This window comes from Myotis yumanensis, unplaced genomic scaffold, assembly GCF_028538775.1.
Source record: "Myotis yumanensis isolate MYYU_CA2020_CCGP unplaced genomic scaffold, mMyoYum1.0.hap1 SCAF_5, whole genome shotgun sequence".
NCBI classification, from domain to species: domain Eukaryota; kingdom Metazoa; phylum Chordata; class Mammalia; order Chiroptera; family Vespertilionidae; genus Myotis; species Myotis yumanensis.
The window spans coordinates 87,180,765-87,204,881 of NW_027223756.1; the positions used below are offsets into that span (position 1 = coordinate 87,180,765).

General features: G+C 51.0%; 1 protein-coding gene across 1 annotated transcript in view; it reads left to right on the forward strand.

Moving 5' to 3' along the window:
* The window catches only part of CACNA1A (calcium voltage-gated channel subunit alpha1 A), a 291,124-nt gene that overhangs the window by 189,785 nt on the left and 77,222 nt on the right, over positions 1 to 24,117 (forward strand). Inside the window, 9 exon segments of the mRNA XM_070416203.1 lie at positions 8,224 to 8,433; positions 11,916 to 12,028; positions 13,213 to 13,325; positions 13,461 to 13,592; positions 13,865 to 13,937; positions 15,644 to 15,761; positions 15,880 to 15,947; positions 19,958 to 20,064; positions 22,026 to 22,835. Coding sequence (XP_070272304.1) covers positions 8,224 to 8,433; positions 11,916 to 12,028; positions 13,213 to 13,325; positions 13,461 to 13,592; positions 13,865 to 13,937; positions 15,644 to 15,761; positions 15,880 to 15,947; positions 19,958 to 20,064; positions 22,026 to 22,835 — 1,744 coding nt within the window.

Sequence of the window (24,117 nt, forward strand, 5' to 3'; positions counted from 1 at the left end):
CATTTTCATGATAATATTATTATTCATTCATTATTCGTTATGATAATATTATTCATTAGTACTCATTAAGTGGCTGCTCTTATTAGGTGCCCAGTTGTGAACAAGACAGAGACCACACCCCTCCCATGTGGAGCTAGCCATTTAGTGCAAGAAATAGATATTAAACAATCATTATACAAATAAGCATGTCATGATAATAGCACTGCAGAGATGCCCTGGGCTTGGCCTGCAGTGGGAGAGTAGGTGTGATCAGGGGAGCCTTCTTGGAGGAGGTGACATTGTATTGAGAACTGAAGACTGGATAGGGGTTCACCATGGCAGTGAAAGCAGAGAGAAGCATGTGGAAGGCTGCGCTTAGACCATTGTCGTTGGTTATCTCAAAGGGCAGAGTTGGGAGTGGGAGGGGACACCTACCCTTTTCCTGCTTACCCCTCTTGATCGAGACTCTGTTGCTTTTGACCTTCGCCAAGGAGAATATCTTAGTTTTTGAAATGGGTTTTTAAAATTCCAAGGATGAACAAGATGGGGGGAGAGCATTGAGGCAGCGGAGCTAACACAAGATGCAAAAGGAAGAAAGCATCGAGGCTGATGGGGGAACTGTGTGGCTGGAACAGAGGAAGAAAGGATGGGAGAAGGAGGGAGTGAAGAAGGAAAGGAGAGAACTTAATATACACACGTTTCTAATCCACTGGCACCGACTATTTTATACTCTGCTTTTTTCACTCAGCCCTGGTTTATCCCCGTACTGTTGAGTTTTGACGGAATTTCCACTGCGGCCTCATACTCCATGAGGCTGGTTGCGCCAGAGTTGCTGAGCCGTGGCTCTATTGTATGGTATTTGAGCTGTTTCCAATGTTTGCCCTTACGAGGAGCACTGCTGTGAACATTTATGTACAATTATTCCCCCCACCCTTTGGGCGTGTTTCCTTGGGGATAATTATAGGATCAAAGATATTAACAGCCTTTCAACTCATTATTCACAGAGCGCTTCTGAGTTTCATAAACACACTGAACCCATTTATAAACCTGCCGAGCACCCCATTCACGGGTTCCCCACCCCAGCCGTGGCGTATTCCCCGCTTCATTTCCTTCCCCGGTGAAGTCAGTTTATAATGATACCTTCAAGCTTGTTTTCATTTGCCTTTGTAATCTCTCGCCACAACACCCTTCCCCTTAATGATGAACTAGTTCTCTTCACTTGTGGATACATCTGTCTCTCCTTCCAGCGAGTTCCAGGACTAGAGCTCCATCAGTGCTCATTGCATTTGATTGGTTATGTCTGTCCTCTGTGTTTTCCCAATTAGGTTGCCTCCATTTTTTTAAAATCTGATTTTTTTTTAAATAGGTAATCTTTTTTGTTCATACCACATTTATTAAATGCCAAGCACTGAAAAAAAAAAAAAGGAGTCCCCAAGTCAGGATCTCCTCTATGAACCAGATTAGCTACCTGGGCTTAAGTAACAGGGAGATGTTATTTTCCATCAGTCATTTGAAAAAAGATGAAAAATGGTACTACCTGATGTCAGCAAGGATGTGAGGAGGTGGACACTGTCTTATGCCACTGGCAGGAGTATAATTTGCAGTATACGGTTTGGCATTATTTAAATAATTTGGAATTATTTAATTCTAGATGTTTATGTTCTTTGACCTAGCATTTCCACTTCAAAGCATATCTTCATGTAGCAAAAGATCTATGTACAGGCCTGGCTGGTGTGGCTCAGTGGTTGAGCATCGATGTATGAACCAGGAGGTCACGGTTCAATTCCCAGTCAGGTCATATGCCCATGTCGTGCAGGAGGTGTGCAGGAGGCAGCCGAACAATGATTCTCTCTCATCATTGATGTTTCCATCTCTCTCCCCCTCTCCCTTCCTCTCTGAAATCAATAAAAATATGTTTAAAAATTTAAAAATGTTTTAAAAATATCTATGCACAGTTTCTTCTCAGCAAAATTGTTTCTGGTGTTCAAAAAGTAAAAACCAGAAGCAGCACATGAGCCCAAAAAATGGGAAGATAGTTAATGATATAATGTTTACATGCAGTGGAATACAATACAGCCAAGAAAAAGAATACGGTTGCTACTGGCATGGAAAGATTTTGAAATACATTTATCAGTGTAAAAAGCAGGTTATACAACATTATGTAAAATGTATGTTCCCATTTTAAAGACAATAGTAAGGAGTGTATTCATGTAAGAAACGTCCAAAGTCATAGAGAATTTTTATGAGTTTAGCTGAGACAAATTGATGACATTGCCAGGAAGCAAGACCTCCAATGCTCCGAAGAATGGCAGTTTACAGCTTCTTTTATATATTTGAGATTAAGGAGGGAAAGTAAGGAAGATTACATGAAGGTGAGAGAAAGCAAGGCGGGGCCCAGCCAGTGGACACTCAGTGTTTGAGTGTCGACCCATGAACCAGGAGATCACGGTTGGATTCCCAGTCAGGGCACCTGCCCAGGTCGTGGGCTCGATCCCCAGTGTGGGGCGTGCAGGAGGCAGCTGATCAGTGATTCTCTCTTATCATTGATGTTTCTCTCTCTCTCTCTCCCTCTCCCTTCCTCTTTCTGAAATCAATTTTAAGAAAACTTAAAAAAAAAAATTTTTTTTAAGAATAGAAAGCAAGGCAGGCATTTGAATTTCAGGATAGTTAACAAGGTCATGTGCTCCTTTGAGGGTGGTTGTGCCTCTGAGGGGTCTGAGAAAGATGTATTTCAAAGGTCTGTTAACCTAGAGCAGCGGTCCTCAACCTGTGGGTCTCGACCCCTTTGGGGGTCGAACGACCCTTTCACAGGGGTCGCCTAAGACCATCGGAAAGCACATATATAATTACATATTGTTTTTGTGATTAATCACTATGCTTTAATTATGTTCAATTTGTAACCATGAAATTGGGGGTCACCACAACATGAGGAGCTGTATTAAAGGGTCGAGGCATTAGGAAGGTTGAGAACCACTGACCTAGAGACACAGGAACAAGGGGCAGGGCTTGCTTAAGGCAGATGAACCTTTACCCAAAGCTAAAGGCCTGGGGTATGATCTCTCCAGGTAGGAGTTTATGGTCGGACCACCCTGTGAGGTGGCTTTTGGTTAGAATTATTTCAGCACCCTTTCTCATCCACAAGAGGAAGGTGTTGAAATTGGAGGACTAGGCGGGATTGTCATCATTTTGTGATATTTTTCTGGAATGTACGCATTAGTGACATGCATTGCTTTTGAAATCAGAAGAGTAATTAGGTAAGCTTCAAGTTACGTAAAAGCAAAGAAGACTAATTATAAGGGATCTCATGGCTAAACAGGACAGGGAGGAATCTGGTGGAAAAACAAAGAAAGTTTCATGAAGGAGGCATTTCTAAACTGGGCTTTATGTGGAGCGGGAGAGTTCATTTGTTCTCTAGGGCCACCATCACAAACTAGCACGGGCTGGGCGGTTTAAACAGCAGATACTTGCTGTCTCACAGTGTTGGAGGCTGGAGGACTGAGACGAAGGCATCAGCAGGATTGGTTTCTTCTGAGGCCGCTCTCCTGGGCTTGAAGACGGTCCTTTTCTCCCTGCGTCTTCGCCTCCTCTTCCCTGTGTGTGTGTGTGTGTCCTAATCTCTTCTTATAGGAGCACCAGTCATACTGGATTAGGGCCCAGCCTAATGCCTTCATTTTAATATAATTACCTCTTTAACGGCCTTGTCTCCAAGTACAGTCCCCTGGTGAGGTCCTGGGGGTTAGGACTTCCACATGGGGATTTGGTGGGACACAGTTCAGCTCGTAGAAGGGGGCGATGCAGGAAACCATGGGAGATACTCACAGAGGGCTTGTCTGTGGGAGACCCTGCTCTTAAGTGTGTGGCTGACATAAGAAAACTCGCTGCTTGGAGAACCCAGAGTTCAGGCTGGCATTTGATTAACGTGCGGTAAAGGGTCGGCGAGACACTGAAGTAGGAGCTGTCAGACTGAATGAGACCTGACGGTGTCCTACGGCACCTATTAAGAAAGCACGTGACGTCCAGCTTTCTAAACAGATTCAAAACGCAGGCCAGTGACTTGGCCTCCTGGGACCAAGCTTTCGACCAGCAAACCCACCAAAATCCAGTTTCTTTGCCTGGTAGCTCACACACCATTCTAGCCAGTGGTCTCCTACACCACCCGGAAAGAGACCTCGCGAATTCCAGGCTTCTGACAAAGAGATCTCTTCACCTTTATTTATTTCTGTAAAAAAATAAAATGATAATAATAATAGCGGTTCTAATGAAATGTCCGATGCCCTGGCTGGTTTGGCTCAGTGGTTGGAGCATTGGCCTGCAGATGGAAGGGTCTCAGGTTCGATTCCCAGACAAGGGCACGTACCTCAGTTGTGGGCTTGACCCCCAACCCTGGTCAGGGTATGTGCAGGAGGCAGCCAGTAGACGTCTCTCTCTCTCTCTCTCCCCTCCGCCTAGGCCTCATTTATAGTTGATGAACTTGTAGAACTTGAGTCATTTGTAGGAAAAGTTGAGCCATGAAAGGAAGCTGCCACCACAGCACCATCTCTTTAGAAAAAGCCAACTTCAATGATATAAGTTCCCCGTGGGCTGAATTCGTTTCGTGGGGCTGCCAGCACAAAGCACCATAAACCGGGCAGCTTAGAACAACAGAAATTTATTCTCCCAGGTTCTGGAGGCCGGAGTTCAAACTGAAACCCAGGTGTTGTTGGGGCTGTGCTGGCTCTGAAGGCTCCCGGGGGGGTCTGGCCCATGCTTTTCTCTTAGTTTCTCGGGTTGTCAGCACTTCTTGGCAACCTTTGGTTTGTCCGTGCAGCACTCCCGTCTCGGCCTCTCTTGGCACGTGGTCTCCTCCTGTGAGTCCCTGTGTCTCTTCTCCTCTTATAAGGACACTGGCCCTTGGCTTTAGGGCCCACTCTAATCGAGTCTGACCTCACCTTAACATGACGGCATCTGCAAAACCCTACTTCCAACCAGATGAGGTCACCTTCACAGGTGCCAGGGGTTAGGGCTTCAGCACCTCTCGTTGAGGGACAGTTCAACCCATGACTTGGGCAGCACTGTTTCAACTTACAGAATTTTCAGGGCATCGAAATGGCCAAAAATCTCCAGATCACGCCTTGATGGTGACATGCTGCTGTCCTCGCCACGGAACTTTCCAGGCCGGTACTGGCCTCCCTGGCTCTTGACTTGTCTGAACGGAGATGTGTTTCATAATAACATACCAGATGTTGGAAAACTTAACACCCGAAAGAAAGAGTGTAAAATCTCTCCTGAATCTATTTCTATATTGATTCCTTATAGAAATGATATTTTGGAAATATTTGGTTTCATAAAATAACTTATTAAAATTATTTTTTAAACCTAAGGCTTGCCTACAATTATAATTCCAGACCACAGAGAAAAAGTAGAGACAAGTATGTATAGAAAAACAGAGCGTGGGTCAAAGTGAGTATGAAATGGAATAAATATGGGTGACAGAACGCAGCTAGTAGGGGGCCTGGCACGTAGTAGGTGTTCAGTTAATATTCACTTCCCTCTCCCTTCCTGATGACTGCTATGCCTGTTGTGGGAGATGTCTGCAGGCCTGGGCATCAGGAAAGACTTCCTCAATGAATTGGCATGTGGGCTGTCTTGGTTTCAGCTCTTGCAGGTCAAGAGGAGATTTTAGGCCTAATAATCATTATGTGCCAGCATCACACTAAGGCGTATGAACCCATTGATTACACCAGTGGGCCTGTGAGATGGGAAGTGAGGCTGTGCCCAGTTTACAGATGGAGGCACTAGAGTCCCAAGATGTAGGGTGACTTGACTTGCCCAAGGTCGCTCACCTTGGTGATGGAGCCAGGTTTTCAGTGTGGCTCCAACAGGAGTGGAAGTCAGAAGGCTCCTGCCCGCTCTCTCTCTCTCTCTCTCTCTCCCGCCCCACCCCCCCACACACACGAATATCCCTCCCTGACCCCTGAGACTTTCAAGAACCTCATTTCCCTTTGCCATGCCTTGTGGATGCCTGTGAGTCTGAGCCCATCTTTGGGAGCAGCAGGGACCAGAAATACCCCAACTGGGCAGGGCCATGTGGAGCGTCCCTGGGCTCTCAAGTCCTGTGGAGTGAGGCAGGTGAGGGGCCCGAGGGGAGAGCAGCCCCGGGTCTGGCCAGCGGCTGCCAGGTGGGAAGGCGGCCCCACCCACTGGTCATATGTTCTAGGAGTGAGTGCAGTGTGGTGGCCGAGAACACGGGCTCTGAGCCAACTCAGTATTTTCTAACAGTCAGCAGACCCCTCTCGGCCTCCGTTTCCTTGGCTGTAAAGTGGGTTAATGATAGTTCCTACTTCCTGTGGTTGCAATGAGGAGCGAGCAGGCTCATGTAAAATGTGTCCCGCCTGCCTGGTGCCTCCTGAATGTACAATAAAGGTCAGCTATCATCTCCTTTCATGAGAAGCTGATTTTTTTAATGTGGACCAATAATTTCAACTTTCACAAACTCAGGATAAACCAGTATGGCCCCGGGGGTGCCAACTCGCAACCTCTGTTTAGAATTTTGCTAATAGGAGGCGGCACCCTACAAGATGTTAGCTGTGACCATGCCTGGCTGGTGGGATGGGGTTGATGAACACGCTGGGTGGATGGACAGGTGAATGGACAAAGGAAGGAATGCATGGATGAACAGATAATAATGGGTGGCTAGATGAGTGAATAAATGAGGGAAGGAATGAATGCACAAATGAACAGATGGGTGAATGCATGAGCAGAGGTGCCCACTAATGAATGAATAAATAAATGCACTGATAAATGAATAAAATGAATAAATGAAAGAATGAATAAACCAATGAAGCACAAATAAACAAATCAATGCAAATTGAAGGTTTTCAAGAAGAGGCATTTTAGAAGAGAAAACCAACATCCAAAACTGAGCTCCACCCCACCCCCTGGCAAACCTGCCTCTCTCAATGGATAGTAGCTCTTCCTCTAGGTGCTCAAGCCAAAAACCTGGCTCCTCCCTCTCTCTCACACCCACACTGATCCACAATCCGTTGAGATCTACCTTGAATAATATATCACAAATCTACCTGCTCTTCATTCTTCTTAGTCATGACAGAGTCCAACCCCCATCATCATTTGCTTGGACTAGTGCAGTAGCCTCCTCCCTGGTCCTATCCATGCTCTCCACAGTCTGTTCCTCCCACAGCAGCCAGAGGGCGCCTGTGAGCACCTGTGTCAGGGCACGTCCCTCCTCTGCTCAGAACCCTCCATGGCTCTCACCTCAGAGCAAAAGCCAAAGTCCTCCCTCAGCACACAAGGCCCCTCACAACCTGCCTTGTCATCTACCTGCCCTCACCTCCTCCTTCTTTCCTCCTCTCCAGCCATTCTGGCCTCCTTATGCTGTTCCCTAAATATGACAAGCATGTACATTCCTGCCTCAGGACCTTTGCACATGCTGTTAACTCAGCCTAAGATACTAAAGTGATATAGGTCAATACTTTCACCTGGACCACTTGCTTTGATACTGCAGCCTGCCCTGTGGGCCCTCCTGGGGCTCCCAATCCCCTTATTCTACTCTACTATTTACTTTTCCAAAAAGACTTTTCACCTTCCATTACACTATTAACTATTTTATTATGTTATCTTCGCTGTATATCTCCCCACTGGAGCGTCAGTCCCAGGAAGGTAAGGCTCTGTCTGTTAACTAGAGTATTCAGAGCGCCTGGAACAGAACCTGGCACACAGTAGGCGCTTCGTAAATGCTTAAGAGCAAAACCATGTGCAGGCAGAGGCACAGCTAGTTCATTACTCAGTGATCATTTCTAAAATGAAATGTCCATTGAAAACCAGGGTCCTATTCACGCCTCCTCCTGGAGGCTTTCCAAGCATGCTCCCTGTGGCTCCGCTTTCTACCCCCTGCACTGGCGGATCCTGAGCCGCGGCTCCTGCCTCATCCTGCCCCATGGCACGACGCCCAGAGTCATCAGACCTCACCAAGAAGGAGAGACACCGAGGGTTAACTCTGGCAGTGAGAGCCGTCAGCCTCCTCATTGATACCCTGAGTCCTCATTGGTCATTTCCAGTACCATGACTTTCAGGGACAGCTCCTCGTCAGCTCCATCTCTGGAAAGCTCGGCCCTTGGGTCATGAGGTGCAAGGCCAGAGTGCTTGCTGGGGAGGCTAATGGGTCCCCTGGCCACAAGCCGTGCCTGAGTCACACAGTTGCTTTCCTCCACAGGAACGCCCTGACATTCTCCATCCTTTCCCTGGCAGGGTCTCCCTTTGCCCGAGCCAGCATTAAAAGTGCCAAGCTGGAGAACTCGACTTTTTTTCACAAAAAGGAGAGGAGGGTGCGTTTCTACATCCGCCGCATGGTCAAAACTCAGGCCTTCTACTGGACTGTGCTCAGTCTGGTAGCCCTCAACACGCTGTGTGTTGCTATCGTTCACTACAACCAGCCCGAGTGGCTCTCCGACTTTCTCTGTGAGTACCGCCTGGCCCTGCCCCTGCCCGCGCCCTGACCCCTGCCTCACACCTTTTCTTTCCAGTTCTCTTTCTCTAGCACTATGTGTTCCCTCTTTGGTCCTTGGTGAATCTGCCTTTTCATTTGGCCACGTCTACAACTGGGATTGACGCTGATGTTGCTGCTGCCACAATGATGGGCCCCAACTTCTTTGGGCTTGAGAGCTGGAAGCTCGAATTCAGGCCACCACCCCTTTCTAAGAGAGAGACATGGGAGTGCTAGTGCAGAAGGTATTAGAAGGGAGACAGAGAGGCAGAGACTGCAAGAAAGGCAGATAGAGATAGAAACACACATGCATCTCTGGGAATGTTAAAATAAATAATTTGTGGTTGAGAGATGGGGGTGCCTTAGGGCCAAAAAGTGGTCCCGTTTTATCTGCTTATGTCTGACTTCTGCTTCTCTCCTCTTCTATCACACCTTCTGCTTCTTTCCCCTTTCCTCTCCTGCTCTGTTTGACTTCCTTGTATTTGGGATTCATCCCTAGAAGATCCCCTCCTGCAAATGTAAGAGCATCTTGCTCCCTCAGTGGGTACCAGGACCCCCAAGGCTTTGCCCTTCTGGGCTTATTCCCATATTCTAGGAATTAGCAGAAATAATAACAAAGTTGATGGCCAGGTAGAGTTGAGGAGAAGCAGTGAAAGGTAGACCTCTGACCAAGATTTGAAAAGTAAAGAGCCCGGCCAGTGTGGCTCAGTGGTTGAGCATCGACCTATGAACCAAGAGGTCATGGTTTGATTCCCGGTCAGGGTACATGCCCAGGTTGTGCTCAGTCCCATGTAGAGGATGTGCAGGAGGCAGCTGATCAGTGATTCTCTCCCATCATTGATGTTTCTATCTCTCCCTCTCCCTTCGTCTCTGAAATCAATTAAAAAAAATTAAAATAAAGAGCTTTGAGGAATCAACAAGAGCAGTGGCTGGGCAGTGAGGAAGGCAAGTGGATGCCCTGGATCTATCTGGCTGTGGCCCCTGAGTGAGGACTTAACCAAAATCATGTTGCCTTCTGACTGTCCTCCTCCTGCATTTACTGGCTTGTCTGACTTAGGTCTGTGGCTTCTCTGCCCTTCTGACATTGTTCAGAACTGACCCAGACAGCCACTGGAGACAGTCGGATCTTCAGCCTAGAGAGGCCTGGGAGCCTGGTTCAGGTCACTGTCTCCTTGTAACCCTCATTGTTTCCAGTCACATTGGCTGACCCTCCCAGGACACCCCCCAGGGGCCAGGTCTCCTTCCAAGAGCCCTGACCTAGTTCCAACCTTAGTAATTGCATTTGGTCCCCCTGGAGTCGCTTACAAATGAGGACTCTCTACTTCTAGTCTTAACCTCCTCTGATAGTCTATTTTTAATCTCCCAAATTCTCCCCACTAATCACCCTGCTCTGCCTGTCCTGGTTCAGGAAGAGCAGGTTCTGCCCTGGGCCTCTGTGTCTGTCAAGGTCCTTTAATGATCCCCAGTTGCGAAAAGTGAGACACAGAGAAGTTAAGTAATTTTCTTAGGGTCACACAGCTAGTTCATGATGAAGTCGAGATTTGAACTCAGACTCCAAGCTGTGTCTGACAACAGATCCCTGTCCTGGCCACCAGGTGACCTTGGTCCTCAGTGCCTGCCCCTACTTTGCCCTGTGACCTGAACGAGGTGTTAACATATCCATTAATTGCAGGCGTCTTCCATTAGAAGGCACTCTCAGTTTATGTGCCACTAAAAAAGAAAACAGAACTGCTGTTTAAACTAGGCCATGCCGATTTTCATATACACTCCAATTCCAGAAATGTCAGAATGTGACCAAAAAATGTATGTCTTGGAATCAGTGAAGTATAGGAGTTTCTCTGAGTCTCAAATTCCTCGTCTGTACTTGGTGGAAGAGGTTTCTTCCAGACCCACCAATGCCATGGACAATTCTCTCAGGTTCTGTGCATCACTGGCTGTCCTGTTTCCGTGGTAACTGGGGAACAAGCTTCTTGGAAACTCTGGTGGTTCTTGGAATGCACCAGATGTTATAGACAGATTTCCCTCCCTGACATTTTGGGGCTGGAGGTGCTGGAGACCCTAAAATCCCCCTCCGACACTGGGAGCTCTCTGGAGTCCTGGAAATGAAGGGAATGTTTCGATAGAAATGAGTGGGCAGGACCTTGACAGTCAGTTCAGGCCATCTCTTCAAAGAATAATATAACAAGCATCCTTCACCTTCAAACAGCATTAGCTTTGTGACCCAAATTGAAATTCTTGGAAGTGTGAGTCCCCTATCTTCCCTTTCTGTATGCTTTCTTCCCCTCAGAAGTGCTCCTTACCTCTCTCTTCCATCCATTAGTGAGTACCTGTGCCCTCCCAGCCCCGCTAACAAGCCCTCTCAGAAAAAGACCTCATGGTAGACAATTCTTTGCAAAAAAATACCCATGTGTTGTCTCTCCCGGAGGCATTTGCACTGTTATGCTTTCTCATGCAAGAACAAAAGGCTTTCAACAAAATTCTTGCTCAAGACTTTTAGACATCAGCAAGACCGGGCTTCCGGGAGGCCTCAGAGAGGTTTTCCAAGTTGGAAGAAAAACTGTGCCTTAGATTGGTTCCCTGTGATGCCCCAACTCAATCTCTAACACAAGGGACTTACAAATAGGACACCGTTATGCTTTCTGTTTCTATTTTTCCTTTGGAGCTCAGGCATATAAAAGTGGGTTCATCAGCCCTGGGTGGAGTTCTCAGTGGTTAGAGCATCGGTCCGAGCACCAAAGGGCACTGGCTTGATTCCCAGTCAAGGGCGCGTACCTGGGTTGAACGTTCCATCCCTGGCCCTGGTTGGGGCATGTGTGGGAGGCAACCGATGGGTGTGTCTCTCTCACATCGATGTTTCTCTCTTTCTCTCCCTTCCCCCTCTGTCCTTCCCTCCCTTACACTCTCTCTAAAAATCAGTGGGAAAAAATACCCTTCCATGAGCATTAACAAAGGGGGAAAAAGTGGATTAATCATAATTTTTAGATTAGGACACACTGGCATCATAGGGCCGGCCATTGTTATTTCGTTAGTTAGCCAGTTAGTTAGTTCATTCACTGATTTGTTCGTTAGTTTTTAACATGTAGTAAGCTCCCAGGAACCCACCACTCAACACAAAACCTAAGGTCTTGGCAATAATCTACATCCAGCCCTTCTCATCGAACCAGAGGAACAATTGAAAGATGATGGCCCCTTGAAGTGTATCTTGCTCCTCTTAAGATTGGCCTTGGGTTGGTTGGGGGCGGGGAATAATTGTCACTCCTCCCCATTAACAGAGGGAAACGGAGTTTCGTGGAAAGGAAGCCTCGAATAACCTTCAGCCAAGGCCACTAAAGACCATCCTCCCTCTCCCTTTCTGCCAGGCCAGGCAAGGGACAGGATTGGGATTAACAGGAAAGTCAGACTTGGTAACCCCCTCAACAGCACTAACCTTCTCTCTGTTTCCCCCTCGCCCTTGTAGACTATGCAGAATTCATTTTCTTAGGACTCTTTATGTCCGAAATGTTTATAAAAATGTACGGGCTTGGAACACGGCCTTATTTCCACTCTTCCTTCAACTGCTTTGACTGTGGGGTAAGTGCCCTGGTTTCCATGGAGTTTATTTCTGCGACTCTTACCCAGCCTGATGCTGAAAGTTGGGGACTCCAGAAAGGCGGAGCAGGGTCCCCCTGGGTAGGAGAGGCTCAGCTGAACGCAATAGGAATGCGAAGACCAGCTCAAACATTGGGTGCAGGCATCCAGCGCTGTCAGCCACTGCCGGTGGGAGAGCCAATATGTGGACCCTCTTTGGAAAGTGGGGGTGACCTGGCCAGGGCTAGGGATTCACCCTCGAGAAACTCGTGCCCGGGAGACACATACCAGAACGATCTGAGCGGCCTTGCTTACAGTAGTCCCGAACCAAATGACCCAAATATCTCTTTGCAGTAGAATAGATAGGTGGCGGCGTAGCCATGTAATGGAATTCTCTGCAGCAATGAAAGGCCGCCCACCACGCCTACACCCACCGGCTTTACGATACTGCACAAAAGGAGCCAGAGGGTGACAAAAGCAGACCATACTGCCTGTGCCGTTCTGCTCATCAAAGTTCAGGTGGACAGAACTAAGCTGTATTGGTTAACGGTGGTACTCGAATACTTTAAAAAGGCAAGACCTCAGACACATTACGATGAGCGGAATAACGATAAGCTGGACACAGAAGATCACGTATGGCATCATGCCATCTGCATGAAATGTGCAGGAAGCAGATCAGTGGCTGCCAGGGGCTGGGGGAGGGGATGGAGAGTGACTGCACGGAGGGACATGGTCTGCTTTGAGGGTGACAGAAATATTCTGGAACTAGATAGAGATGATGGTCATACAACATTGCAAATGAATGTTGCCCCTGCATTGTGCCCTTAACATGGTTAACTTTATGTGCTGTGAATTTCACCTCAACCTTTTTTAAATCTAGGAAATAGTTGCTACAGAATTCAGGACAGTGGTTAAGTCTGAGGGGTCCCCAGAGGCTCCCAGGGTGCTGACATGTCCTGTTTCTTACACGGGTGGTAGCTACGCAGGCGCTCGCTCTGTAATTACGTGTTTCTGGAATTCTGTGCTCACACCAGCTCTTAATAAATAAGAACAGAGAAGGGACGAGAGGCGTCTGAGCGCCGCGCCCTGCTGGCGTCTGAGGGTGGGAGCTGGGGTGGGCTCCTGCAAGGTTCGGGCCCAGGCTGTGTTTGCAAGGACTCGGCACCAGAGCCGACCCTGTGTCCTAGGTTATCATCGGGAGCATCTTTGAGGTCATCTGGGCCGTCATAAAACCTGGTACATCCTTTGGAATCAGCGTGTTACGAGCCCTCAGGTTATTGCGTATTTTCAAAGTCACAAAGTAAGTCTTTGGGGAGGGGTGGTGGATGGGCATTGGGGCCAGGAGGGACGGGGCCCCTCCAGCATGTTGGGAAGGTGGGCTCAGCGGCTGCCACCCAGCCTAACGCCCACCCCCACCCCCGGCCTCTGTTTGCAGGTACTGGGCGTCTCTCAGGAATCTGGTCGTCTCTCTTCTCAACTCCATGAAATCCATCATCAGCCTGTTGTTCCTCCTTTTCCTGTTTATCGTCGTCTTTGCACTTTTAGGAATGCAGCTCTTTGGCGGCCAGTAAGTGCTCGGCAACTTCTCCGGCTTCTGCTTCTCTGGGGTCTGACCCAGGGACCCCTTCAGCCCCCACACGCCAAACTCAGTGCCTCCAGAGACCGTCCTCACGCCAACAGCCCTTCTCGTGGCCTGGACGCCCTGTGCACGCACCCAGACAGGCAGGGCCCTTCTGGGGGACGGAGACGTGAAGATGTTGCCCTGGAAACAAGATGCTAAACTACGCCCTCACCACACCTGGGGCAGGGCCAACGGGAAATGTCTGGTTTCCCCCACAGGTTTAATTTCGATGAAGGGACTCCTCCTACCAACTTCGACACTTTTCCAGCAGCAATAATGACGGTGTTTCAGGTACAACCCTAACCCAGCCCCGCGCCATCAGGGCCACAGGAAAGCACCAGAATCCAGAGCAGAGGCAGGGGGACCGTGGGCAGGAGCCTTTATTGGGGTTTCCCCAGGAAGGAGTGGGGGAGGATGAGCCGGTTGAGGATTGGCTCGTTTGAATAATTTCGGCGGGCTCTGGGGCGTAGATGCTGACCAGTGGTCTGGTACCTGGCCCTGGAGTGATTCGGGCAGAGAATGCTGGCCTGGCGGGTGAGAGCCTGATGGGGGAGGTGGTGGAAGTGTGGACCCTGGTTTGTATTTAAAAAGTATGTTTGGGGGCCAGTTGTTCACTATCCCTAGGAGTTAGCCAGCCTGACTCCCTCCAGGGTCAGTAAGGCCCAGATGTCAAAGCATCCGAATACAGAAAAGACACACCCACCCTCTCCCAGAACCGCAAGACGCCCCTCCCCTATTCCAGAGCAAAGACACTGACCCTGGGCGGTCTCCCCAAGCCGGCGTCTGTGCCCCTGTGGGCGCATGATCTGAGGATTGGGACGGGCCCCGCTGGGACCGCCGGAGCCTTTCCAGTGGGTTCTGTCTCTTTGGAGGGCAGACGGTTATGGAAAGTGGGGCTTCGCTCACCGCTTCTGGGAGAGTGGTTTCTAAATAAGACCCCGAGACGGGGGTTGGAAAGAGGACCCCAAGTAGCAGAGTGCTGACCCCTCACATTAATGATTCCATCGTAGTCACCACCACCCGCAGGTCCTCAGCACGGGGTCCTGGCCCAGGAGCAGCTCTGGCCCCCATGCCACTTGGAAGTGTCTGGAAACAGTTTGGGTTGTAACCCCAAATGGGGGAGTGGGTGTTACTGGCGCCTGGTGGGAGGAGGCCAGGGCTGCTGCTCAACACCCACAGCACAGGGTGCCCCACCCCCGAGAACAACCCGGTCCCAAAGGGCAGCAGTGCCAAGGCTGAGAAACCCTGCGTGGTGAGCAGGTTAGCGTGTCTGGAGTTCTTTCACATTTACTTGATCCTCATGGAAATATCATGAAGGAGGCAAGTGGCATTGTTTTAACAAGTATGTGGACACCACCTACCTTCCTCTCAGTCACTCCATAAGCATCAGCCCAGTTTCTGTTGCCAGCACCTGCTGGCAAAGCCTGCTCTGGCCACCAGCACCTGCCTGCCCAGGCACAGCAGCCAGAGGACCAGTGAAGATGTTACTTTACAGAAACTTATTTCTCACACTTCTGGAGGCTAAAAGTCATGGTCAGGGTGTCCACAGGGGTGGTTCCCGGTGAGGACTCGTTTCCTGGCCAGCAGGCGGGTCTTCTCGATGTGTCCTCACATGTGGGGAGAGAGCGAGCGAGACAGAGAGAATGCACAAGCTCTGCGGTGTCTCTTCTTACAAAGGCACTAATCTCATCATGAGGGCCCCACCCTCATGGCCTCATTAACCTGAATGACCTATCTTTTCCAAATATCATCTCATGAAGGCTTAGAGCTTCAACGTATTAATTTAGGGGACACGGCTCAGTCCCTATCAAACCCCCTTATTACCTCAGGGAAGACAGAGTTACAGAGGTTGTGACTTCCCCAGGGTCCCCTTCTCCTAGAAGCTGGGCTGGGAGCCCTTCACTGCAGGGACAGGCAGGTTGGGGCCCCACAGCTGCGTCTCCGAGGGGCCCGTGGCTGAGAGGGGGGTTGGCTGTGTGTTCCTCCCTCCCTTTCAGATCCTGACAGGCGAGGACTGGAACGAGGTCATGTACGATGGCATCAAATCTCAGGGCGGCGTGCAAGGCGGCATGGTGTTCTCCATCTACTTCATCGTGCTGACACTCTTCGGGAACTGTATCCTCCGCGGGGGCGCGTGGGGACACACCTTGATGGGGGCGCGAGGGAGGGGACCCGGAGACCCCGATGCCCAGGGTCCCAGCGGCGTTGCTTTCCCTGACTCTGGCGTCCGCAGACACCCTCCTGAATGTGTTCTTGGCCATCGCGGTGGATAATTTGGCCAACGCCCAGGAGCTCACCAAGGTGCCGTGGGTGGGAGAATGTTTCTCTGGCAAAGTTACCACCCGTTCGTGACAGATCAGGACCGTGCTGGGCATGTGGGGACGGGGACGGGGTCAGAGCTTTTGCCCTGGAGGCACCGTGCCAGGGAGAAGGCACCTCCTCCCCACTCGAGCAGACGGTCCCTAGTTAAGTGGATTCTACAGCAAACGGGGTGGGAGGGGGTGAGGCACTGGGTTACAGGAAACAGATGGCAAACTCCGCCGAGTCCCCGTGGACAGGCAGCGGGCAGTGTCAGAGGACCTCCAAGGGATGGTGCAGCCCCAGGCTCGAGGGCACTCACTCTAGACCTGAAAGGACAGGCCAGATGGAGAATAACCTACACAGGGTCTTGGGGCTTGATGTCCATCCCCGTGAGCTTGGGAGCTGGCCGGACCTCACCGCTGACTGGTAGCAATAAAGGATTCTGGCCCTGGATGATGTGGCTCAGTTGGTTGGGCGTTGTCCCAGGCCCTAACAGGTTCCTGGTTCGATTCCTGGTCCAGGCACAGGCCCAGGTGGCAGGTTTAATCCCCAGCAGGGGGCATGCAGGAGGCAGCCAATCGCTGTTTTTCTCTCTGATGGTCATGGTGCCAGGCATTGCTGTTACCGCCTTTTTGCAGAAGGAGAAACTGAGGCTCAGAAAGACAAAGTCACCAGCCCCAGCTGGCATGAAAAGAGCACCTACTGTCCATAGCACCACCCGGTGCGTGTCAGGTGCTCGGCACAGTTCTTGGTACAATCAAGTGCTCCATATAGGAGCCTCTGGCAGTCGCTGGGCAGGAGCCAGGCCCTGGGCCTCGAGCTCTCATTTTATAGACCCAGTAAGGGAAGGCTGGGATTCGAACCCAGACCCAGCAAGCTCCAGAACCCACGTTCTTGATTCACATACCCTGCTCCTTTCATTTGAGTCCAGCTGGGCAGGTAATGATAAAAGTAATAACCACAGTAAGGTCTAATGGCCCTTTAATGCTGGGCACCAGCCAACACAACAGATGGGGGGGTGACTGTTCTCCCCATTTCACAGATGAGGAAACTGAGACCCAGAAAGGCTAAGGGGCATTGCCACATCATTAGGAACTGAACAAGTAGAGAAGTGACCCCTCAAAGAGCAGAAGATAGGAGGTCAAAAGAGAATTTGGGAGGTTGGGTGAGAACCGTCCAGGTGAGGAAAGGCCCGGTTTTATTCGTGGTCAGCGCTAATGAGTCATCTGGGCAGCACCTGGTGCCGGATGCCCCCTTTGGGGCCCACCTCACACAGGCCAGAGGAAGCAACGTTGCTCTCAGTGACACCGCTCACACCCCTAGGAATGCCCCCCGCAGGGCCTCGGGGATGGCTGTGCACTGCACGAGGTAAGCTGAGTACCTTTTGGCAGTTTGAGAGGGGGCGAGCCAGGAACAAAGGCTTTTAGGAGCTACAGCCTCCGCCCTAACTTCTCACCAGCAGCCCCGTCATATGGAGAGAACGTGCGCAGAGTCTTCCTCCCAGCCCAGGAGGGCCAGGCCTGGGCGTCCCACGGCTCTGTGGCCCCAGAGCCTCGAGGTGTTCAGGATGTGTTCATGGAACGGAACCGAACTGAGCAGACGTTGCCAACCCTCCATCTGCTGAGCCTGGCAGGAGGGAGAGAGAGTTTCCCAGGCCTGGCTCCGACTGGGAGGGAAGCGGGGGGGCGGAAGTCTCCACCCCCCAAAACACACGGCCATGGGCCTGGCCACCGTGGAGCCGGCTGGCATGGCTGCTCTGGGGACCGATCCAGCCCTGAGCTCATCCAAGTCATTGCGGAGAGGGGACGCCAGGAGCGGGGGCAGCGGGGAGGGAGAAAGGCAAGCTCCTCGCCTGTGAAGTGCGGACATTCTCCTCCAGACCCACATTCTGCATTTACTCCATAAGCATATCTTAGCATTTACCCTGTGGCAGGCACCCCACAAGCCCCTGATGTGTTTTTAGCTCATTTAATCTGCACAGAAACCCCGGGAGGCACCGTCTCACATCCCCACTTACGGCTTTTGTCACTCATTCAGAAGCACTTATTGAGGACCTACTGTGAGCAAGGCCTGGTCCAGGAACCAGGGACGCAGTCATAAGCAAAATACACAGAAATCCCTGACTTCGTGGCGCTGATATTTGAGTGAGAGAGACAGACAAGGAATAAAACTGTCAGATGGCGCTAAGGGCCAAGGAAAAAAGTGAAGTAGAGAAAGAGAGAGCTGAAATTTTGAATGAGGATTATGAGGCGTGGAGAGGTTCAGGGACTTGCCCAAGGTCACGCAGCAGTAAGTAGTGGAACTGGGATGTGAGTCCAAGTAGGTCTAGAACAGGGGTCCTCAGACTACGGCCTGCAGGCCACATGCAAATACAAATATTGTATTTGTTCCCGTTTTGTATTTTTACTTCAAAATAAGATATGTGCAGTGTGCATAGGAATTTGTTCATAGTTTTTTTTTTTTTAACTATAGTCCGGCCCTCCAACAGTCTGAGGGACAGTGAATTGGCCCCCTGTTTTAAAAGTTTGAGGACCCCTGATCTAGAATGTGTGCTCATGACCACACGCACTGGTGCTTAAACATGAGCGTGTCTCATACTCACCTGGGAGCTTGTTGAGGATGCAGGTTCTAGACCAGCCGTGGGCAAACTACGGCCCGTTTGAAATGAATAAAACTAAAAAAAAAAAGACCGTACCCTTTTATGTAATGATGTTTACTTTGAATTTATATTAGTTCACACAAACACTCCATCCATGCTTTTGTTCCGGCCCTCCGGTCCAGTTTAAGAATCCATTGTGGCCCTCGAGTCAAAAAGTTTGCCCACCCCTGCTCTAGACCCAGCCCAGGTTCTTGCGGGGCCTAGGAAACTGTACTTGCAGTGTTTCTGAGGTAGGTGGTCCACGGTCCTGGCTCTGAGAAACGCTGGGTGTGGTGCCAGGAGGCAGGAGGCCTTGTGAGCGCTGGGGGTCTTGCTGGGTCCCTCCTCTGTGTTGTCACTGACACAGTGTCCTGACCTGACCATTTCTGAAGTGGTAAGATTGCTTCTTGCCCCAGGGATCACATGACTTTTCCTATTGGGTTCATCTCTGGCCATTTCTTTCCTGTTGCTTTTTCTTTGTTGACTTTTCAGTTTTACGAGTGAGGGAGGCCCTGCATGAAGGCTGAAGGATTTAAGGCCCCAAAACATCTTTTTCTTGCGTATTTTTAAAACATCTTCCCCCGGCCCTAGCGGGTTTGGCTCAGTGGATAGAGCGTTGGCCTGCGGACTGAAGGGTCCCGGGTTCGATTCTGGTCCAGGGCATGTACTTGGTGGCAGGCTCCTCCCCAGCCCAGGCCCTGGTCGGGGCGTGTACAAGAGGCACCCAATCAATGTGTTTCTCTCACATCGATATTTCTCTGTCTTTCCCTCTCTCTTTCATTCTCTAAAAATCAATGGAAAATAACCTTGGTGAAGATTTAAAACAAATAAAAACAATCTTCCCCCATTCTCCTCCTTTTCGAACCTGACCGGCTGAGCATATAAGCTCCTCCCCTGATTTCCCTCCGGAGGCTGTTGGCAGTGTCTGCAATGGGCCCTGGGATGCCAGATTTTTCTGCACGTGGGGACTAGTCAGTGTTGTTATGTGTGTTTCCAGTCTCGGTTCAGGAATCTTAAGTGGCCTGAAAATTAGAGTGAGAGGAAAATCTTTGCGTTAATTTCCGGCTCCTTGAGACGGTGCAGAAAAATCTCCACTGTGAAAGGGGAGGGAATCTTTTTCTTTCTTTTTCTTTCCTTCTGGCTGTGTTAATAATGGCTAGGTATCTGGCGTGTACCTATAGGGGACAGCAGTACCCTTAACCGGCACTAGGCATCTGTTCCTATTGTCAGGCCTTGGCTCTGATTGGTGGAAACCAAGGCCAAACCTGTTTGTAAATATTTTCAAAGTCGCCCGTGATTAGCAATAGGGTCAGAGAGGAGGCCCAGAGGCCCCGTTCGTGTTTTGTAAACAGGGATCCCGTGTGCCTTTTAGGATGAACAAGAAGAAGAAGAGGCAGCCAACCAGAAACTCGCCCTCCAGAAAGCCAAGGAGGTGGCAGAAGTGAGTCCTCTGTCCGCGGCCAACTTGTCCATAGCTATGTAAGTGCCCCCAGCTCTGGCTGGCATACTCTCCAGGCTCCTCGGCCTCTGCACCCTCCCAGGCAAGGGTTTGGGGCAGGAATCGGTCCTTGACAGGGTGGAGCTTTAGGAAGAGGTATTTCTGCCCTCCCACTCATTTTTTGCACAATATATATTAATTAGAGGCCGGGTGCACGAAATTCAGGCATTGGAGGAGGGAGGTCCCTCAGCCCAGATGTGAGAGGGCGCAGGCCAGGTGAGGGACCCCACTGGTGCATGATCGGGGCTGGAGAGGGACACGGGAGGTTGGCCAGCTGGGGAGGGACCGCAGGAAGGATCCAGGGCGTGTCCAACCCATCTCGCTCAGTCCCGATCAGCTGGACCCCAGCAGCAAGCTAACCTACCAATGAAAGTGTCTGCCCCTGGTGGTCAGTGCACATCATAGCGAGCGGTTGAGTGGCCTTAGCATATCATTAGCATATTACGCTTTGATTGGTTGAATGGACAACTGGACACTTAGCATATTAGGCTTTTATTATATACGATAAGCACCTACTTACCATGTGCCAGGAACTGTTCTAGCTGCCGGAGATAGAGCATTAACAAGCATTAACTGTATAGCGAGTGCTAGGAGTGGAGAGAGTTGGGATTTTTATTTTATTTTATTTTATCTCTTACCCCCCCTTCCCACCCCCTTACCCTCCCCAGCCTTCCCGCTGTCGGGATTTTTAAATATAGTTGTCAGGAAAGGCTTCACAGAGAAGGTAACAAGGGCCAAAGAAGGAAGGAGTCATGGGGGATCAGGGGCAGATCATCAGGACCTCGTGAACCATGGGGAGGACTTAAACTTTTGTTGGGAGGTACGAGGGAGCCATGGAAGGTTCTTGAGCAGAAGGACAGGATCTGACTCAGGAGCTCACAGGCGCCATCTGGCTGCTGTCAGGGGAGCAGACGGGGCGAAAGCTGGAACCAGGAAACCAGGTTGGAGATGACTGCACTGGCCCATGCATGAGATAGTGGCGGCTGGACCCGAGTGGTGGCTGAGGAGGCGTGGATACAGCTGAATTCTAGACAGATCGTGACAGTAGAGAGAGTGGGCAGAGTTTGCTGGTGGATCACAGGTGGTGAGAATGAAGGTGTCTTGATGGAAGGGAGATTTGTTGACACCAATATTCTTAATTGTGCCTTTGTGGGGTGTCCTGGGGATTCTGCACACTATGGGGCAATGCATCATGGGACAATGGGAAGGAGGCTTTCTCTCCCCAAGTAGAAGGAAGTGGCTTGGGATGGGGAGCCCGGAAGATGCATGCTCAGGCAGCCTATGGAAGGCCGGGGTCTGTATAAAGCTATCCTGCAGGCTGCTTTGCCCCAGTGCGTAAATAGGCACCTCCCATAGGCCTCTAAGTGCCCACTCTGGCTCTCCTGGGACTCCTACACCAGTGGTCGGCAAACTGCGGCTCTCGAGCCACATGCGGCTCTTTGTCCCCTTGAGTGTGGCTCTTTCACAAAATACTGACTTCTGCGCATGGGCCACGAAGTTTCAATCGCACTGTACGTGCGCGCCCACAGGTGGTATTTTGTGGAAGAGCCACACTCAAGGGGACAAAGAGCCGCATGTGGCTCGCGAGCCGCAGTTTGCCAACCACTGTCCTAGACCTTCTATGGGGTGGCAGGCAGTACGGGGCCTCAAGATCTGCTCCAGGCCAGTGTCCATTATGATTGGCTGTGTCAGAAGTTAAAATATTTGGAATATCCAGACTGCCTCCAGGGAGTCATGTGCTATAATATAAAGAGGACTATGAGGGCACCCACCTGGGCTGAGACCCCCCATCAACCAAAATGCCCAGCCAGGTGGAGATTTCCATTGTGTATCTGGACTGAGATGCCCACCTGAGACAAGATACCCGCGTTGGTCAAGTCTGCCATAAGTTCAGTGCTCCATGCAGGTACGGTGGTCTAATCCTCGCACCCTTCCCTTGCAGGAAAGAGCAACAGAAGAACCAGAAGCCGGTCAAGTCCGTGTGGGAGCAGCGGACCAGCGAGATGCGCAAACAGAACCTGCTGGCCAGCCGGGAGGCCCTGTACAATGAGATGGACCCCGACGAGCGCTGGAAAGCTACCTTCGCCCGGCACCTGCGGCCCGATATGAAGACCCACCTGGACCGGCCGCTGGTGGTGGACCCCCAGGAGAACCGCAACAATAACACCAACAAGAGCCGGGCCGCCGAGCCCACGGTGGACCAGCGCCTGGGCCAGCAGCGGGCCGAGGACTTCCTTCGGAAACAGGCGCGCTACCATGACCGGGCCCGGGACCCCAGCGGCTCCATGGGCCTGGACGCCCGGCGGCCCTGGGCTGGCAGCCAGGAGGCCGAGCTGAGCCGGGAGGGTCCTTATGGCAGAGAGTCGGACCCCCACACCCGGGAGGGCGGCCTAGAGCCGCCGGGGTTCTGGGAGGGTGAGGCTGAGCGGGCCAAGGCCGGGGACCCCCACCGGAGGCACACGCACCGGCCGGGGGCCAGCCGAGAGAGCCGCAGCGGGTCCCCACGCACTGGAGCTGACGGGGAGCCCCGCAGGCACCGGGCCCATCGCAGGCCCGGCGAGGAGGCCCCAGAGGACAAAGCTGAGCGGAGATCCCGGCACCGTGAGGGCAGCCGGCCCGCCCGGGGCGGTGAGGGCGAGGGCGAGGCTCCTGATGGCGGCGAACGGAGGCGGCGGCACCGGCATGGCCCTCCAGCCACGTATGACATGGACACGCGGAGGGAGGACAAGGAGCGCAGGCACCGGAGGAGGAAGTAAGTAGAAGCCACCTGAGAAATGGTCAGTGACAACAGTAGTAATAATAATAGTCTGCTCTGTGCCTGGCGCTCTTCTGAGCAACTCAGTCTTCTCAGCCATCCCCTGAGCTCGATCCCATTGTCATCACCCCAATTCACAGAGGGGGAAACAGAGGCGGAGCGACTTGCCCAAGGTCACACATCTAATAAGTGCCCTTGAGCCCAGGCCATCTGATGCCAGAGGCTGCAGGCAGATCCTCATGCCCTCATGCATCTCATGGAAACCACAAAAACTCTCCCTGAGCTGCAGGGCTCTTCCTTGTGCTTGCTGTGTGACCTTGGATAAGTGACTTCGCAGGTCTAGGCCTCAGTTTCTCAGTCTGTAAAATGGTACAGTGAGACCTGCAGTGGCACAGTGGGTCATTGCTGGAATTCAATGAGGTGATACATGCACAGGGCGGAACGTGCAGCTGATGCCGTGCTTGGTCCATGGTAGCTGTTACTGAGCCAGCTGTCTTTTTACCTGGCGCTGTTCCTGGGGGGATTTGAAAAGCCACTCTGGGCCCTCATCACTGAAGGGGGCCAGGGCTCAAGGCTTTTGAAAGCATCTCCCAGGCCAGCACTTGACCCAGTCAGAAACAGCAGCCTCTTTTTCATGACAGTGTTTCGTAACGCTCCTTAGAAGGTCTATAGGGATTCTACACCTGGCAGCCCAACAACGTACATGGTGAAACAGACATTGTTCTCTTATTAATTAATGTCCTATAAGTCTTCTTTGATATCACTATTATGGCGTCATATTGATTTTTTTAAATATATTTTATTGATTTTTTACAGAGAGTAAGGGAGTGGGACAGAGAGTCAGAAACATCGATGAGAGAGAAACATCGATCAGCTGCCTCCTGCACACCCGCCACTGGGGATGTGCCTGCAACCCAGGTACATGCCCTTGACCGGAATCGAACCTGGGACCTTTCAGTCCGCAGGCCGACGCTCTATCCACTGAGCCAAACCAGTCAGGGCCGTCATATTGATTTTTTTATATATATATTTTATTGATTTTTTACAGAGAGGAAGGGAGAGGGATAGAGAGTTAGAAACATCGATGGGAGAGAAACATCAATCAGCTGTCTCCTGCACACCCGCCCCTGGGGATGTGCCCGCAACCAAGGTACATGCCCTTGACCGGAACCGAACCTGGGACTCTTCAGTCCACAGGCCGACGCTCTAGCCACTGAGCCAAACCGGTCAGGGCGGTCATATTGATTTTTTAAAGTTGCGTTGAAGCAGGTTTGTTACA